This window comes from Artemia sp. Qi Xiang Cuo, chromosome 11, assembly GCF_049724085.1.
Source record: "Artemia sp. Qi Xiang Cuo chromosome 11, ASM4972408v1, whole genome shotgun sequence".
NCBI lineage: Eukaryota > Metazoa > Arthropoda > Branchiopoda > Anostraca > Artemiidae > Artemia > Artemia sp. Qi Xiang Cuo.
The window spans coordinates 13,704,215-13,720,597 of record NC_142804.1 but is presented as its reverse complement, the minus strand read 5'-3'; the positions used below and the strand labels follow the sequence as shown (position 1 = coordinate 13,720,597).

The 16,383-nt window shown below is 36.4% G+C and overlaps 2 protein-coding genes across 2 annotated transcripts in view; both read left to right on the top strand.

Moving 5' to 3' along the window:
- The window catches only part of LOC148946659 (carboxy-terminal domain RNA polymerase II polypeptide A small phosphatase 1-like), a 46,547-nt gene extending 30,577 nt beyond the window's left edge, over window positions 1-15,970 (top strand). The window contains exons 4-7 of the mRNA XM_089097078.1: window positions 643-792; window positions 3,760-3,945; window positions 6,541-6,731; window positions 15,634-15,970. Coding sequence (XP_088953204.1) covers window positions 643-792; window positions 3,760-3,945; window positions 6,541-6,729 — 525 coding nt within the window. The 3' untranslated portion in view covers window positions 6,730-6,731; window positions 15,634-15,970. The remainder of the gene's footprint in view (window positions 1-642; window positions 793-3,759; window positions 3,946-6,540; window positions 6,732-15,633) is intronic.
- Window positions 11,263-14,340, top strand: LOC148946660 (E3 SUMO-protein ligase ZBED1-like). The gene is made up of 2 exons (XM_089096379.1): window positions 11,263-11,359; window positions 12,542-14,340. The coding sequence occupies exons 1-2, from the start codon at window positions 11,263-11,265 to the stop codon at window positions 14,338-14,340; spliced, it is 1,896 nt and encodes a 631-aa protein (XP_088952505.1).
- Window positions 15,971-16,383: the final 413 nt, after the last annotated feature.

The following is a 16,383-nucleotide window of genomic DNA, read 5'->3' as shown; positions in this document are numbered from 1 at the left end:
AAATGTCTAGGTTTGATTCAAAAACCAAGACCTGACTCAGTTCAAAAAGAGCCAAGTGAAAAACTTGTCTCCTGATGTCAAGTGAGCTGATTTGATGATGGAGTGCCAAACTGAGCTAAGTCCAGATGTGTTCCATTTACTGCAAAGTCATATCTCAGTGCAAACACAAGCTAGGTGTTGACTTAGTTGTAAAATGAGCTAACTTTTGATCCGCTGCTAAACGAGTTAAGTTCTTACTCAACAGAAAACGCAAAATCAAGGTTTGATTCAAAAATGAGCGAATTTCTAATTTGTGTTAAACAAAGCCAAGTCTTACCTCCAGTGCAAAAAGAGCTAAATTCTGACTTAGTACGAAAAAAGAGCACAAATTTCAAGCTGCAGAATTCTAGCGGAAAAAAGAAAGTGTAAGAGTGAACTTAAACTTATGGGATTGGAACCTTAGCCATTAGGATGGATTCTAGAGGCATACGCCACTTCCAAACCCACCTACCATCCATACAAGTTTATCAATTTAGTCTTCCGTGAAAGGGGAAAGGGGTAGGCCTTATAAAAATTAGGCATAGTTGCCTCCTCTATGTTTATGTATGCTATTAAATTATCACTTTTTTTTCTTTTTTATTTCACTGTCAATTTCGATTCTAGCCAATTTGTAATGCTGACTTCATAGTCCCGGTGGAAATAGATGGCACTGTTCATCAAGTCTATGTATTAAAGCGACCATACGTTGATGAATTTCTGCAAAGGATGGGTGAAATATATGAATGCGTTCTATTCACTGCCAGTCTAGCCAAGGTATGAACCAGTTATAAATAGTAGCAATTAAATTAATTTTGAGCCTATATGTTGTGTTCTAAACTAAGAACATCTAATTTGTAAAATGTTTAAAATTTAAGTTAGTAGTAAAGTGGGTGCAACTAAATGTAAAAATAAGTGTAAGGTGTTTTCCTTTTGTTTCTCTCTTTTCGTTTTTAACTTTTTCCTTTCTAAACCAAATAATTTGTTTGTTTTTTTTTGTTTTTTTTTCTCTTGGCAAGTGAAGTTAATTGTGAAGTGTGCGCACCTTAATGTAAAAAAAAAGTGTAAGGTATCTTGTTTTTGGTTTCTCTCTTTTCGTTTTTGTTGTTGTTTTCTCCTCTCTAAAGCCAATAATTTGGCTTTAGACAAACATCCTTCCGTAGGCCAGCACCAAAGTCGTTGTAATTAATAGTTCATTATCATGGACTTAATATGTGTATGATCTTGGGAAGTAGTTGAGTTGGCGAATGAAACTTTCATGAATGAATCCAGAGCCAAACATATAGCAGGGGAGTGTCTTGCCCAGCTACTATCTTTTACTCTTTTCTTATTTCTAGGGCTTAAAAGATTGCATAGGATACATGACAGGTCTATACCTATCTGAATTCTGACAAAAAATATTTTACCTTAATTTTTAATTTTAATCTCTTTTTCATTGGCTCTGGTTTTTGAAAATGTAATTCGTGCTATTTAATTAGAATTTTAAGTTATATCAAGTAAGAGTGTATCCAGGATTTTTGTTCTTATGTCAATTTTAAATTCTTGGTCAACATGCCTGAGACTCTAGGCAGGCATGCCTTTCAAAAAAAAAAAAAACTAAAAAACAATTATATGTCCAATAAGAGAGACATACAAACTCCCGCCTGTTACCCGTGCCCCAACCATTTAAACATTTGCCTCTCAATTACTTGGACTATCTGTCTTGGCTTTTCTCTGTCTACAATTAGCCATATCTTGATGCAACCTATGCAACCTACTGGAAAATACTTGATAACTTCAATTCATCTCTTTTTCATTGGCTCTGGTTTTTGAAAATAAATTCATGCTATTGAATTTGAATTTTAAGTTATATCAAGTAAGAGTGTATCCAGGATTTTTGTTCGGGGGGGGGGGGGTCTTACAGAAAAAAAAACATTGAAAGACGCATCAACAATTTGTTTAAATGCATTTTTGTTACGTTTTTACCAGTTGGAAGAAATTTCGGGGGAGGGGGCAGGCCTGCCATAGGGTTTCTGTTGGGTTTTGTGTTCTCTTTCTTTTCTCTCAAATTGTTCCCCAAGTAAATCAGCTCAGTTCAGTCGCTGTATGTGAAAGGGATTAACATCTAATAACAGATTTGTGTTCACAAGTTTTGTTGGTCCAGTGTTGTCAGGCTTTTGATTTTCTTCTTTTTTACCCAATGAGTTTTGAATTCCGCTATATTGTTAGTAATAAAAAAAAAAATGAGATGAATTTTCTCGTATTAGCTTAGGAGATATTTCTTTAAGGAAGAAAGGGTGCCAGTTTGGCGGGGTTGTGTTAGTCCATGTTATGGCACACACTTTTTATTTTCAGGAAATTGTATTGATGCTTTGGATTTGGTTATATTCTCATTTCTCTTGTTCGGCAAATGCTTCTTTACATTACTGACCCCATAACGAAGGAGTGATCTTTTATCTCCATTTTTTTTAGAATTTAAACAAGAAATGTCTGTAAAAATTAAAATTTTGAGCTAAATAGCATGGCTTGAATTTGTTATAAAAGTACGTATAATCATATTAGGCTGTTTGATCTAAATGTGTTGAAGTGATCTTTATAAATATGCAAATCTGGTCCCACCTGCCTTCTACTAAGTAAATAATCCTTTGCAAATGCAACGAGTATAAAATAATCCATCAGAGCAATTTTTCCCATTCCAACTCCTTTTTGGATAAAAAAAAAAATAATAATTTTATGTCCTTCCTTTTTAAAAACGACTATTTATTATTGCTGGCGATACAAAAAAAAAAAGATTTTCATTGTTGTTCAAGCCAGGGAACTCTAAGTTTCCTGTATAGTGTTTCCGGCCATGGTAATTCCAATGGTGTACTAAAACGGGCAGTGAAAGTGATACTAGGCCTGAAATACAACTCTTATGAGGCTGTCCTTAGTACCTTACGACTGCCAACGCTGCGTGATAGGCGCTTGCAGTTGATGTGCAATTTTGGGCAGTCCCTTCTTTCGTCCCAGAAAAACCGTTCGTTGCTTCCCCCCAACTGCGCCTATCACCGCTAACACCCGCCATAAAAACCAACTAGTGCCGCCAAAGTGTCAAAAAACCCGTCACGGCAATTCATTCGTGCCTTTTTTTTGTCAGTTATTTAAACCGCCAGTGACCAGTTTTATGCAATGTACTAAACAGCGCCATTTAGTCATTGCTTCAGCCACGGCTACGATAGTTGTTTATAAAATAAATGAATCTATGAGTCTATCTATAAACAGAAACATTCCTGAATCAGCTACACATGGCGATTCTTTCTTACTAGCCAGTATTTTATAAACGTGTTTTTTTTTGTTACTATGGGTCCTGGTTTGTTCTTTACTAGGTTGCAGCTTTTGCTGCAACCATGACTAGATCACCCTGTGCTTTCAAAAAAAAATGTCTTCTCTTCTTGTGAAAAGCGACGAAATTAGTGTTGCTTTTGTATTTTTTTGCAAGAAATTTTTTGTCAGCTTTCATTGAGAAGAGGGAAGAAGGTCGTCTTCGTCAAATCGTGCTTACAGTGTCGCTGGGGTATATCCTTCATCCGTTTCCTCTGACCAGAATAATTTCGAATATATAAGTTGTCAAACTCCGAAAAGTTAGATGCCTCCTCGTTAAAAATCGTGGTATTTTACAGCTGGGGGGAGGAGTAGCCTATAGAACACCCCCTGCCCTTCTCTCGATTCAGATTTTGGCTTTGTTTGGTTATAGCGATAGTCTAATCAAAAATCTTTCTTTCGCAGTACGCAGATCCTGTGGCAGACTTGCTGGACAAATGGGGAGTATTTAGAGCGCGCTTATTTCGCGAATCCTGTGTTTTTCACCGTGGAAACTATGTCAAAGACCTTGGACGCTTAGGAAGGGACCTTCATAAAGTGCTTATTGTTGACAATTCGCCTGCTTCGTATATCTTCCATCCAGACAATGCGGTGAGTATTTCTTTTTGTTATCATTATGCTCTGTTATTACCTCATCCGGGTATTTTCTGTTGTTGTTTTTTTTTTTTGTCAAACCCTGGCTGGGTCGCTAAAAGAGCACAGTTGGTTTTCTGTTTATTCTGAATCATTCTTAGTCTTTGTGCCTCTATATGGTCTCCAAGGTGTGGCTACACTAGTTGCAAGAGAAAAATTCAGCTACTTATGGAATGGATAGGTTTGCTTTCTATGCACAGGTCAATAATCATCAATCTAGCCTACACTTTCCATAAAAGGTGCAGACGTTAAAAGCCTCCTTACTTTCTTGTAATCAGCCGATCACGGCGGAATAAAAAAACAACGCAAGATCAATGTGTTTCTCTTGCTTAATAATTACAAATAGCAAAACATGAACTGAGCTTAAGAGAGAAGTCTAGGAATATGTAATTGAAATCCAATATACATAAAATAGACTGTTTTTCACCTCAAGCAGGTTCTGGTTAACTTTTTTTAGAACGTTTTACTCCTCCCCATCAAGCTCCAGTTTCGTTTATCTGGAACTCCTCCACATATTCTTATGCTCTCTTATCACCTCATCCAAGCGTGTTCTTTTCGTGTTGGACCCTTGCTGAATTCTAAAAAGCACAGTTTTCGGCATCAAAACGTTTTGCTTGTTCTTTGCACGAGAGAGAGAAAGAGAGGGAGATACTCTAGTCTAGATGCTCTCTCCATAGAAAAACTTCTACAAAAAGAATGGAAAAATGCATCAAAAATGTGTTTTTATGCATTTTTCTTACATTTTTTACGATTCAGACTAACTCCATTCATTTGCTTTCGCAACTCACAGACCATATGACTCACAAAGTCACAGGACCATGCTGTCACTGCCTTTTAACTTTGAAGTGAATAGTGCTGTCTGCAAAAAGTAAGAGCCGATTTTCCCAAGTCAAGTGAAAATGACCAAGGGAAAAATGAAAAATGAGACATATAGTGCCATAAAGGCAAAGTTATACTAAAAAAAACTTATCTGTTCCCGTGGATGCTTGAATTATGTAGGCCTATCTTAGTTTTGACAATTTTTTTGAAGACGGTAAATTTCAGCTTGGGGGTGGGTCGGGGGGCAGATGCCCCCATCCGCATGCCCTATAGCAAAGTACGGCCCTGTTCGTATTATCAGGCTCAAAACTAAAAAGTGTTTCTCCTAATGGATCTTTTCCATTGATTGAATTTTGCTTTTGACATATTTACTCGCTGTCCATTTAATTTTATTTGCACATCTCTTGTCATATTTAGTCTTTTTACCGTCTCTTGTCATATTTAGTCTAGTTGATTGAGTCCTTTGATTTTGAATTGAAGTTATCGAGTATTTTGGTGTAGGTTAGGTTAGGTGAATTGAAGTTATCAATCATATTGCTTATGTTTCTTCAGTACTTGGGAGTTTAAAAAGTAAAATTTCTTATTTACCTGCAGTGCAGTGTATAATTGAGTTTTTGTTTCTCGTCTTTGTAATTTGTTCGATTCTGTGTAATGTGTTGTAATTTGTTTTTTGTGTGTGTTTTTTCTTTTTTAGTGATACTCAATCTTTTGTACCTTTTTTGACGAGTAATAAATAAATAAATAAAAATAAAAAATTTACTTCATACTAGGTTGGAAAGATCAGTGATGATTGGGATAAATATATTTTACCTGTAGTTCATACCTATTATAAATTTAGTGGACAATATACCAAAATGAAACCCCATTATTTGCCTGAACACTTTAATTTTTACACACTTATCGTATATAAACTCTTGAACAAAGGAAAAACTGCTTCCATGTAAAAGCTTAAATTGCTCCCCTGCAATATTATGAAGATGTGAGGTCACTGATAGTGTAAGAATTCTAAGCTAAATCTGATCGACTATATTCGATTGATTTGATGTTTTTCCTGCTGTGGTTATTTTTGCCATCGCCCCTTAGATTGTTCTGTTCAACCAACAGTATTAATTCCTGCAATAGAATGATGTCTCTTTGGGTCCGTCTGAGGATTTTCTTTGTAGTGTTTTCCAGGGAAATTTTAGAAGAAAACCCTAAAAAAACGAGCCTGTTTTTTTAAGCCATCAGATGCCCCTTCGACAGAAAAAAATTTCGGATCCGTAAAGTTTTCGCTGTGTCTTACTGTATAAATTAATTCATCAGTAATTTCTAAGACCACCTTGGCTTTCCATTTACAGAATTTAATATAATAAATGAAAATGCAGAGAGAAAAATGGTTATAATATTTAAACAAAGCAGTGCAAAAAAACAGAAAAAAAAATCTATAATAAAGATCCGACTATTTTTATTAAGATGGGTGTTTTATTTATTTGTTTTTTTTTCTTTTTCTTTATATGTTGTGTATAATTTAGTATTTCTCTTTTTTTTTCTTTTTTTTTTTTTTTCGTTGATAAAGGCTCCCAGGCGTGGAGTTAAAATATTTGGATCGTTATTATTTAAAGTTTGTTGTCATTTTTTCTGCTTTGTTTAAATACTATACACGTTTTTCTCTTTGTATTTTCGTTTATTAAATTCTGTTAATTCGTCAGAAAAGATGTTCTAACTTGCCCTAAAAGTATTTGTCCCTATTCATAGGTGCCAGTTGCCTCCTGGTTTGATGACTTGAATGATACTGAGCTCCGCGACTTGATTCCGTTTTTCGAGAGGCTAGCCGAAGTAGATAATGTGTACACAGTTTTGCGGAATCCTCTTCAGTCGATGATGCAAGTACAGAGCATCACTAAAGAAGTGAATAGCCTTGTTATGGTGGACGCTACGTCATAGTAGTGAGTATTTGAATTGCTTCTTCCAAAGAGTATGGGTAACTCTTTGGCCTTGTTATGGCCTTTATTTTATGGTCTTGTTATGGTGGGCGCTACGTCATAGTAGTGAGTATTTTGCTTCTTCCAAAGAATATAAGAGTGGAAACTGGTGCTAGTTTCGACAAAAAAAAATCGACAGTATATGGCGTGCGGCCAGGTGAGGATTTACCAATAGACCTGGGCCTAGAAGCGCACAATGCCATGGGGCGCACTAAGTTATCACTGAATGATTTTTTTATCTTGCCAAAACTGGACTGATGTGATTTATCGTCAAAGTTCCAGGTCACTCCGCCGCCGTGCTACCTATTCACAGAAAAGTGATTTTAAAACAACACAGGAATTCCGTGGCCACATACAAACCGTCAGATGTCTCCTTACAATGGCAGCTGAGATTTTGGTATCACCTCCTTCTTTCATTACTGCTAACTCATCAGTTGCATTCTCTTCAGTGCTTCCGTAATACCCAAGTTTTCGGGGATTTCCCCGAAAATCTCGCATAGATGGAGCGGTAAAACCGCTTGGGCCTAGAAGCATCGAAGCTTTAAATCCGGCCCTGCGTTTGGCGACACCTTTGCTTTTTTCAAGCTTAGTAATCATTTTTCTGTCAGGAACTGAGATCAGACACTTATTAATACTCTACTTTTATCGATTACACTAATTAAATTAATCATTCTTATTATTCTACTGAAAGAAATCGCAAGTGTCGCCAAACGCTAGATGGAGTTTATAGTTTTTTTTTGTCGACACTAGTGCTGGTTTTCATTCTTACAAGTTACCCATACTCTTTGTCTTTTCGAAATTCGAAAATTTTTCTCTTTTTGCTTTTTTATTCAATCTGCGTTTACCAGTAGTTTCAGTGCGTGGTTTCAGATTTTTGACGTGCAAGTTAATCAAACTTATTATGGAGGACACTTTTTAAATGAAACTGAAAAGTTTTTGAGATACTAGTATGCGTTAGAAAAGGTAAATTTGGTTTTAAATAATATAAATGTATGTTTTGTACGGCTTGTGTTTTAATTAATCTCTAGCTCTTGTTGAAAATTGCTATTCCTGGCTTAGATATGGAAAACCCTAATTGGAAAATACCTAATTCGGCCCAATTTATTGATTAGATTTTACTAAAAGATAACGCTGATTAAGTAAATAGCAATGGGTCTTCCATTTTAATTTGTTTTGTAAAAAAAAAAAAAAATCACGCCCACTTTGTCTAAGAAGTTGCCATAGAAATTTACGAGTGGCTCATTTGATTAGAAATTCAAAGCTTGAGTTCCCGTTTTAAGGGCCAAAAGGAATTTGAAGAGGATCAGACCCCTCCTCTGCCCTTTCCCCCAGGAAAATCGCGGAACTTCCCATGGCATCTGATCAAAACTTTGAGATTGTCATATCCCTTAGAATGATCGGGGGATCTAAAAGATTTGCCTGCAGGAGAGGAGAGTATAGCCATTAGTCCCATCAGGAAATTTTCTGGGGGGTTATGTGCTACCATTAACTTCGTTATCTTTTTGTCTCCCACTAGGGTCATTGCCCCTCCCCCCCTGCCGGTGTCCATTGCTGTAGCCCTAGCGGTAAGGGTTTCAAACTATGAAATATGCTCGTGCTTCACAGATACATTTTAGTAGAAAAAGGTGGATAAGGTGCGATTTCTTAAAGCTGGAATCTTACAAGGATGTTGAATGTGTGTAGTTGGGGGCACAAACCGAACCTTCGGCCTTCCAAACATCCAATTCCACCCATGCACCATTGTATGCGAGATGCTATCAGATAAAATTTTGATGGTAGTCATTTTGCTCAGAATAGACGAGCAGTCCGGTAAATATGTTTCTGGGGATGGCATGACCTCCGAAGCCTCAGGTGCAAAAAATCTAACTTATAAAAATTGCACATTCTTCCAAATATATTTTAGTAGTAAAGATGTGCATATTGCAGCTTGACCGTTAGTTTTTAGACACAGTCTGAACTTAATTCGTCACCTAAGCTTCCCAGCTTAGGTGGCAATCAAAAGGAGCTATGTAAAAAAAAAAAATGTCATTTTTCGCTACGGAAATACGGCCTCTCAGGCCGTAACCTGGCCAAAAAAGTATAATATATAACAAATTGTGCTGTCGATAGGCTTGAAATTTAGTGGGCAGAATACTAACAGCCCAGGCCAAAAGGAGTTGCTGGACTGGGAATATTGTTTGTCAGCCTAGACGAAAGGGAGTTACCATACCTTCGAACATTCTGATCAGCCCGAACCAAAAGGAATTGGAATAATTTGATATATTTAGAATAATTAATTATATTTAGAATAAAATAATTATATTTGATAACAATAAATAATTATATTTTATAATAATTAATAATCATATTTAAATATAATAAATAATTATATTTAGAATAATTAGAATAATGGAATAATTAGGAGATGTGGATTTTTTTATCAAAACCGGACCTAAAGGAGTTAGGCTACCATTTGGAATATTTTTAATTGTCCCATATTTGGAGATTGGGATATTTGGAATAATTAGGAGTTTGAATATTTTATCAAAACCAGACCTAAATTAGTTACCGGAACTGAAGTATTTTTTATCATCCCATATTATGAGACTGGAACATATTGGAATATTTGCTATAATTAGGAAGTTTGAAATATTTTTGACTGTCCCATATTGGAAATTTGAACAAATTGGAATATTGTGGAGACTTGGAATATTTGGGATCGTCCCACATTTGGAGATCGGAACATTGAAATTTTTGGAATTTTTAGTAGATTTGGAATATTTTATCAAAACCAGACCTAAAGTAGTTACCAGAATCGGAGTATTTTTTATCATCCCATATTATGAGACTAGAACATATTGGAATATTTGCTATAATTAGGGGGTTCGGAATATTTTTGATCGTCCCACATTTGGAAATTAGAACATATTGGAATATTTTGGAGACTTGGGATATTTTTATCATCCCATATTAGGAGACTGGAACATATTGAAATATTTGTAATAATTAGGAGATTTGGAATATTTGCATCAAACCCAGACTTAAAGGAGTTACAAATTGGAATATTTGGGATCGTCCCACATTTGGAGACTGGAACATATTAAAATTGTTGGAATTGTTAGGAGATTTGGAATATTTTTATCAAATCTAGACCTAAAAGATTTACCGGAATTGGAATAAGTTTTGGATCAACCCGGAAAAGGATTTATTAGACACAGAATATTTTTAGTCAGTCCTTACCAAAAGTTAGTTACTGAAAGTCTGAAATTGGAATATGTTTAATCAGCCTAGACTAAAAAAGCTATTGAACTTGAAGCATTTTTGACAAGCCCACGCCAGAATGAACTATGGGATTTGGAATATTTCTGATCAGCAAGACGAAAAGAGTTACCGATCTTGCAAAAATTTTTGATCAGCCCAGATCAACAGGGGTGACCGGACTTGAAGATTTTTTTTTTTTTATCATGAAAACTACCCTGAGCTACCCTACTCAGACCAAAAGGCATACTGGGATGGTTTTCGATATCGAAATTTCTCTTTCTTTGCGATGAGAATCCCAAAGCACAAGTAATTTTCACGAAAAAGGTTTAAGGACACGAAATAGGTTTTAGATCTTTTGTCACGTAAAAAAAAAAATTAGCTAAAAATTTAACCATGAGTCAGATGGATCTCAAAATACAAGCACTTTTGCAAAATTATTATTAGTGTATGAAATAAGTTTTTGATGTCCAGTTGGCTCGAAACTTACAGAGTAGGGGTCGGCGCCGTTTCTGTTTCTGTTTCTGTTTTTTTTTTTTCTAACGTTTTCTGTTCTGTTTTTTTTTTTGGAAAACGGAATAAACAGAAAAATGGTAGCCGTTTTTTTAGTACCGTTCCTGTTTCTGTTTCGTTTTTTTTTTATTGCCGTTTTTTGCGTTTATGTTTTTTTTAAAACCCTTTTTCTTAATTTTCCGTGTTTTGATTACGAATAGCACCATAGCGTAGCCTAGCGACTTTTATTGGATTAGCGATACTTGTCATCTATCGAAAAGCGCTGTCTTTACGTCTTCCGAAGAAAAGATTTGCTATTGAAGAAAACATTCGCCATAGTAAAAATTAATCCAAAGCAGTCTACTTGGATTTACACCCTTTGGTTAATCTTTAAAAGTAGATGGTTACCTGGTTGGGTAAAGGTGCAGATTAGCTACCCCAGTAGCGTAGGGTGCAGAGGCCCTGTAAATAGAACCAGGATATACACTAAAAAGTGATTTGTTTAGATCCAGCTTCTACTGAAGTCTATCTGTGCAAATTTACAGCCCAATTGACTGAATAATATACAGTAAGTAATAAGTTGTTTTTATCAGGGGTTGCTAAACTGCACCTTCACCCAGATTAGTTCCCCCTGTAGTGTAGGGCACAGAGGCCCTACCAACAGAACCAGGATATACAGGGTGAGTTCCAACCATTTAATTTTCATTACCCTAGTAAGCCCTGTAGCACTAGAAGAAGTGGAACTACAGAAAATCTTTGATATCCAATGGTCAGATATAGGAGCTACTCAACGAATCTTGCTGATTTTGCCTCTGGTAGTGCTGCAGGGCTTACAAAAAGTAAAAGGTTGGAACCCAGCCACAGTAAGAGATTTGTTTTTATCCTGTTCCTACTGGACAGTATATGTGCAACTTTACAGCCCAATTGACTGAATAATATACAGAAATAAATAAGTCGTTTTATCAGGACGAACTAATCTGCACCTTTACCCCTGGTTTCTCACATCAACATAATTGAATTAGTTTATTGAAATTTATAATCAAGGAACTGTTAAACAAAGGAGTAGGCTGAAGATGTTGATGATCTACCCTCCAGCATGAGGGTATAAAATTTCCAAATGACATGTTGATTTTAGGCATGTTCACTTGCAGCACCCAGGAAGGAAATGTGAATAGCCTCGATATTCTTTACCCTGCAAATGTCATATACTTTAGTAAATATTTGGAGCAGCTTATTTCCAATGGTCTAATTAGTCAATCTATTATCTGCATTATAAAAACTTCTAGCTACATCAGAGAGTCCTGGGCCTACGATTTACCATTTCCTGTTATTATTAATATTATACTTTTATTTCCCTTAATATACCATATGAGGAGTATATACAGAAAAAAGATACTTGCTTATGGAATAAAATTATGCTCTGTCCTACAGAGAAGTGTCTTTTTTCCTTGAATTGTTCTTCTTTCATACTCTTGTTTGCAATCACAGGAGTAACTAGACCTGCACTGCTCCAAGCACTTAGTAATGGTATGCTTTGCAGGTACCGATACACATGCTGTCATAAACGGCATGAAATCTGGCAACAAATATTTCATCAAGTTCTGACTCAGAACTTGGAGAGGGCCCTCCATTAAAGAAAGTCAAGTTCTGGGAGCAACATGGGACCAGGACTAAGGGAGCAGCTGTAATTACCTGCAATTACTGCAAAAAAGATGTGAAGTCAACAAAAGGGTCTGCAAGATCTTTTAAAAATCACCTTATGGTTAAACACAAAATTGCTGAACAACCTAAACCAAGTACTGTTCCAAAGAAGTCACATTCTACAGCCTTGTCTCAGCTCAGCATGCCGAGCACCTCATGTGAAACTAACCCAACTCGATTTTAAGGCACTTGAAAGAAAAGGGACATAAGAAATTTTTTGAAGTCAACGAAGCAGCAGCAGCTGAAGCTGAACACGTTGTGTAGCAAAACGGTTTGCATTGACAAGCTTCCTATTTCAATATTTGAAAAACCATGAGTAAAGGCTCTAATCTCTAAACTTACAGGAGGTATTACTGGCCCATCAGCTCCTATTGTTGCAAGACATCTAGTTACAGCAAAGAAAAGGAAGGTCAAGCAGCTCAAAGCTGAACTCCAGAAAGTCCGGAAAGTGAATTTGACCCAAGACTGCTGGTCTTCAAGAACGGGGTCTGGCCTTCTAGGTATTACAGCTCATTATGTGATGAAAAGCACTGATGGCAAGCTAACTTTGGTGCATAGAATCCTTGAGTTTAAGAGGCTAAAAGTTGCTCACACTAGCGCCAACATTCTTCGTGCAATCCGTAGTAGCCTCCAGAAGTTCAGAATTCTACGGAAAGTCTACTTTATAATTACTGATTCGGGAGCTAATATAGTAAAGGCTCTCAGAGACGGTGAAATTATGCGAAGCTCATGCTTAGCAAACAACCTGCATAATGTGGTGACTAATGCCCTTAAGCTGTGGGAATGCAGAAACCAGGCAGATTTAGTGAGTGTTCCCCACCTAAATGATTCAGGATCCAGTTCAGAATCTGATGACAACGTTGATACTGCTGAACAAGATGACTTTCCTGACGTGACTGTAGGAGATGATGACATTAAAGAAACTGGGTATACCGACTGCAGTAATGATGATGATAGTAGCTCAGAATTAAATGATCCAGACCTTGACAGCGATAGTGAGAGCTCAATACCTAGACAAAGAGGCGTCTCTAGTGAAATATTGACGCTGGGACCAGCACTGGTAAAAATACGAAAGCTGGTTAGAATCTTGAAAGTATCTTCCAAATCCCAGGATCTTTTTGAAGCTATCTGCAAGACATATAATCTTAGTCCATCCATCACAAAAGACATGAATGTTCGATGGAACAGCACACTTACCATGATAGAAATGTATTGTGCCCGAAAAGAGCCACTGCGCGACTTCTTCAACCAAAACCTACGTGACGCTAAGATTAGAGAGCTCGAACTTCATAGCAATGAGTGGTCCGTCATGGAAGCTGTCATTGAGGTTCTTCGCCCGTTCAAACAGGCAACAGTGATAGCTTGTGGATACAATTATGTTTCGGCAAACAAAGTCGCGCTGATGATCAAGGGATTACTGTTGTTTTGTCAGACTCCAGATACTAGTATTATGGCTGAGTCAATCAATGGGCTGAAGGAACTTCTAGTTGTTCAGCTCAGGAGATACTTTTCAGCCAGTCCTAAGTTCGATATGATGCTCTTCACAAGAGCTGGCTTTTTGGACCCTGCAATTTATGAAAAAATGACACGTGTAGACAGAGAGTCAGCTCGTCAGTCCATCTCCTCGCTTCTCCAGCAATTCATCTCCGAGCAGAGAAGCACAGAAGAACTCGATCCAATCCACTTGAACTCCAAATCTTTCCCTATTGACGTCGCTCCTACTAAGGCAGGGACTAACCGAAAAGGGTCACCAGAGACTCTTGATCAAGAACACAGCTTGTTTTCTAAGTTTCTCGACACGACTGGGTTACGGATGAACTCTACGAGGCAAAATGCCAACAGTATGAGCATTGACCGCGTGGCAGCAAATATTATCAGGGCATATGAGGAGAGAGTTCCTGTGTTTTTGAGCGAGAGACGAAGATCAGGACAAAATAATTCTGATCCACTAGAATTTTGGTCTGATTACTTTTACACTTACCCGGATTTAAGTGAAATTGCATGTATTCATCATTCAGTCCCTGCAACTTCAGTACCCAGTGAGAGTGCATTTAGTATTGCTGGGTACTTTACGCGAAAGCAGTGCTCACGAATGACTGCAAAGTCACTTGAACTCCGAATGTTTTTAAAGGATAAATTTTAATTTATGTGGTCTTTTCATATATTTGGTCTTTTTGTATATTTAGTCTTTTTTATTAATCTATTTTAATAAATATTCGCTTTACTCTCGTAAATCTAAATAAACTGAAAAAAAAAACAGAAATATATTTTAAAAAGGCCGTGTTTTAATTAAAAAAAGGTAGGTTGTTTTTTTCGGTAAAAAAAAAGGAAAAAAAGAAACGGATTTACGTTTTTTTTTTCGCCGTTTTCGTTTCTGTTCCGTTTTTTTATTGCCGTTTTTTACCGTTTCTGTTTTGGCCAAAGACAGAAACGGTGCCGACCGCTATTACAGAGAGCATGTACTCTGCAATGGGACTTTAGAGCACAACAAATTTTGCCAGATTTTGAATTGAATTTATCAAGTATTTTGGGCAATAGGCTGCATCAAGACTGGGCTGGCAATGCGTGTCGAACAGGGAATTTTCAGACATATCTTCAAAAAAGTAGTGAGAACTTCTCCAATGCGTGTCGAACAGGGAATTTTCAGACATATCTTCAAAAAAGTAGTGAGAACTTTTACACACAGCGTTAGTGTGTGAAAAAATATTTTTCGTTTGGTCATCATGAACCCTGTGCCAAGGATGCCTCGAATTACCAAAATTTGGAAACGGTTGAGTCCATAAAACAGCTCAAAAACATTTAACTATATCTAATTATATAAAATAACTAAAATTATATATATATATATTTTTTTTTTTCCGAAAGAGGCTGATCTTCTTTCGTTGATTTTACGTCATATATTTCCATCTGCCCATTCTCCTAAGAAACAAAAATTGGTGGTTTACGCATTTATTTTACTGGCTTGTTTTACTAACTGGCTGAAAACATCGAGGGGCGTCCCCTACTCTAAACGTGACGCCCCTTCGTTGGATAGTTTTGGGACCATAAAAATGCGATGTGGCTATAGAAGTCTAAGAATGTAAACTTCAAAACAACTGGAAATTTAACCTCGTGATATTAAGCATATGAGAACCAGAGCCTCGAAGTCGTTATTTGTCACGCTTGGAGGACCGAGCTGCGATCCGCAGCAAATTAAGCGAGTGGATAGAGATAACAGATAGCTCACTCCGTGTGATGTTTTCCAAAGATAGACAATGCAACTGGTTCTTTTGACTGTATATATGTATTTGATAAATTGTTTAACAGTAAAAAAAAAACTGAATGAATGACTGAATGTGTGTGTGTAAAAAAAAATTCTCCGAAAACCCCCTCGGATTATCCGTTTTTGTTTTGTTTTTCCTTTCTCGTAAGCTAATTTATATTCTCTTTGTTTCAGGTTCCGCTATTCGTACCACTTACATATAAATATATGTAATATCGCGTACATCTGTTAACCTCAATATAGTGCATTAAGAATAAATTGGGAATCATTACCTGACCATGTTTCTCGAAATTGCCAGTGCCTGACTTCATATTCGACTTCGTTTAAGAATCCGGAATATCGATTAAGAAGGACCTATAAATTAAAGTTGTTCGACATTAATCTACCGCTAGACGGTGACTCGTGCCGAGAAACTCAAGTGCCTTGGTCAAATAGAATTTGTTTTTAATTGATTCTGTCTTGGTCCGTACATGTTCTCTGTGCCAATTTTATTCATTAATTGAAAGCCTTGAATGGAACATTTGTGTGTGTTTTTTTTTTTTTTTTTTTTTGTTTGTTTTTTTTTTTTTTGGGAAAATTTGAATTCAAAACTAATTCCCGTTGATGATCGGAGTAAATTCTGCATCAAGTTGAACTTGAAGTGAAGTTGCATGCCTTTGTAGTGACAATCACTTAACATTTATTAGTTTTTTGCATGTTGTTTTGATTTCTTTCTTTTTTCAGTTTTTTCTACTTTTTTGGATTGGTTGTGAGTATTGATTTTTAGGATGTTCCCAAGTCTTTTAATTACAGCCATTATTTTGTTGGTAAATTGTTGATTTTTTATGTGCAAACTAATTTTAGCTTTGGATTTGTTTTTTTTCTTTTATCACAGAACAGTTGCAGTTTTAACATTTTTAACAAAATTTTATTTTTTATAAATTT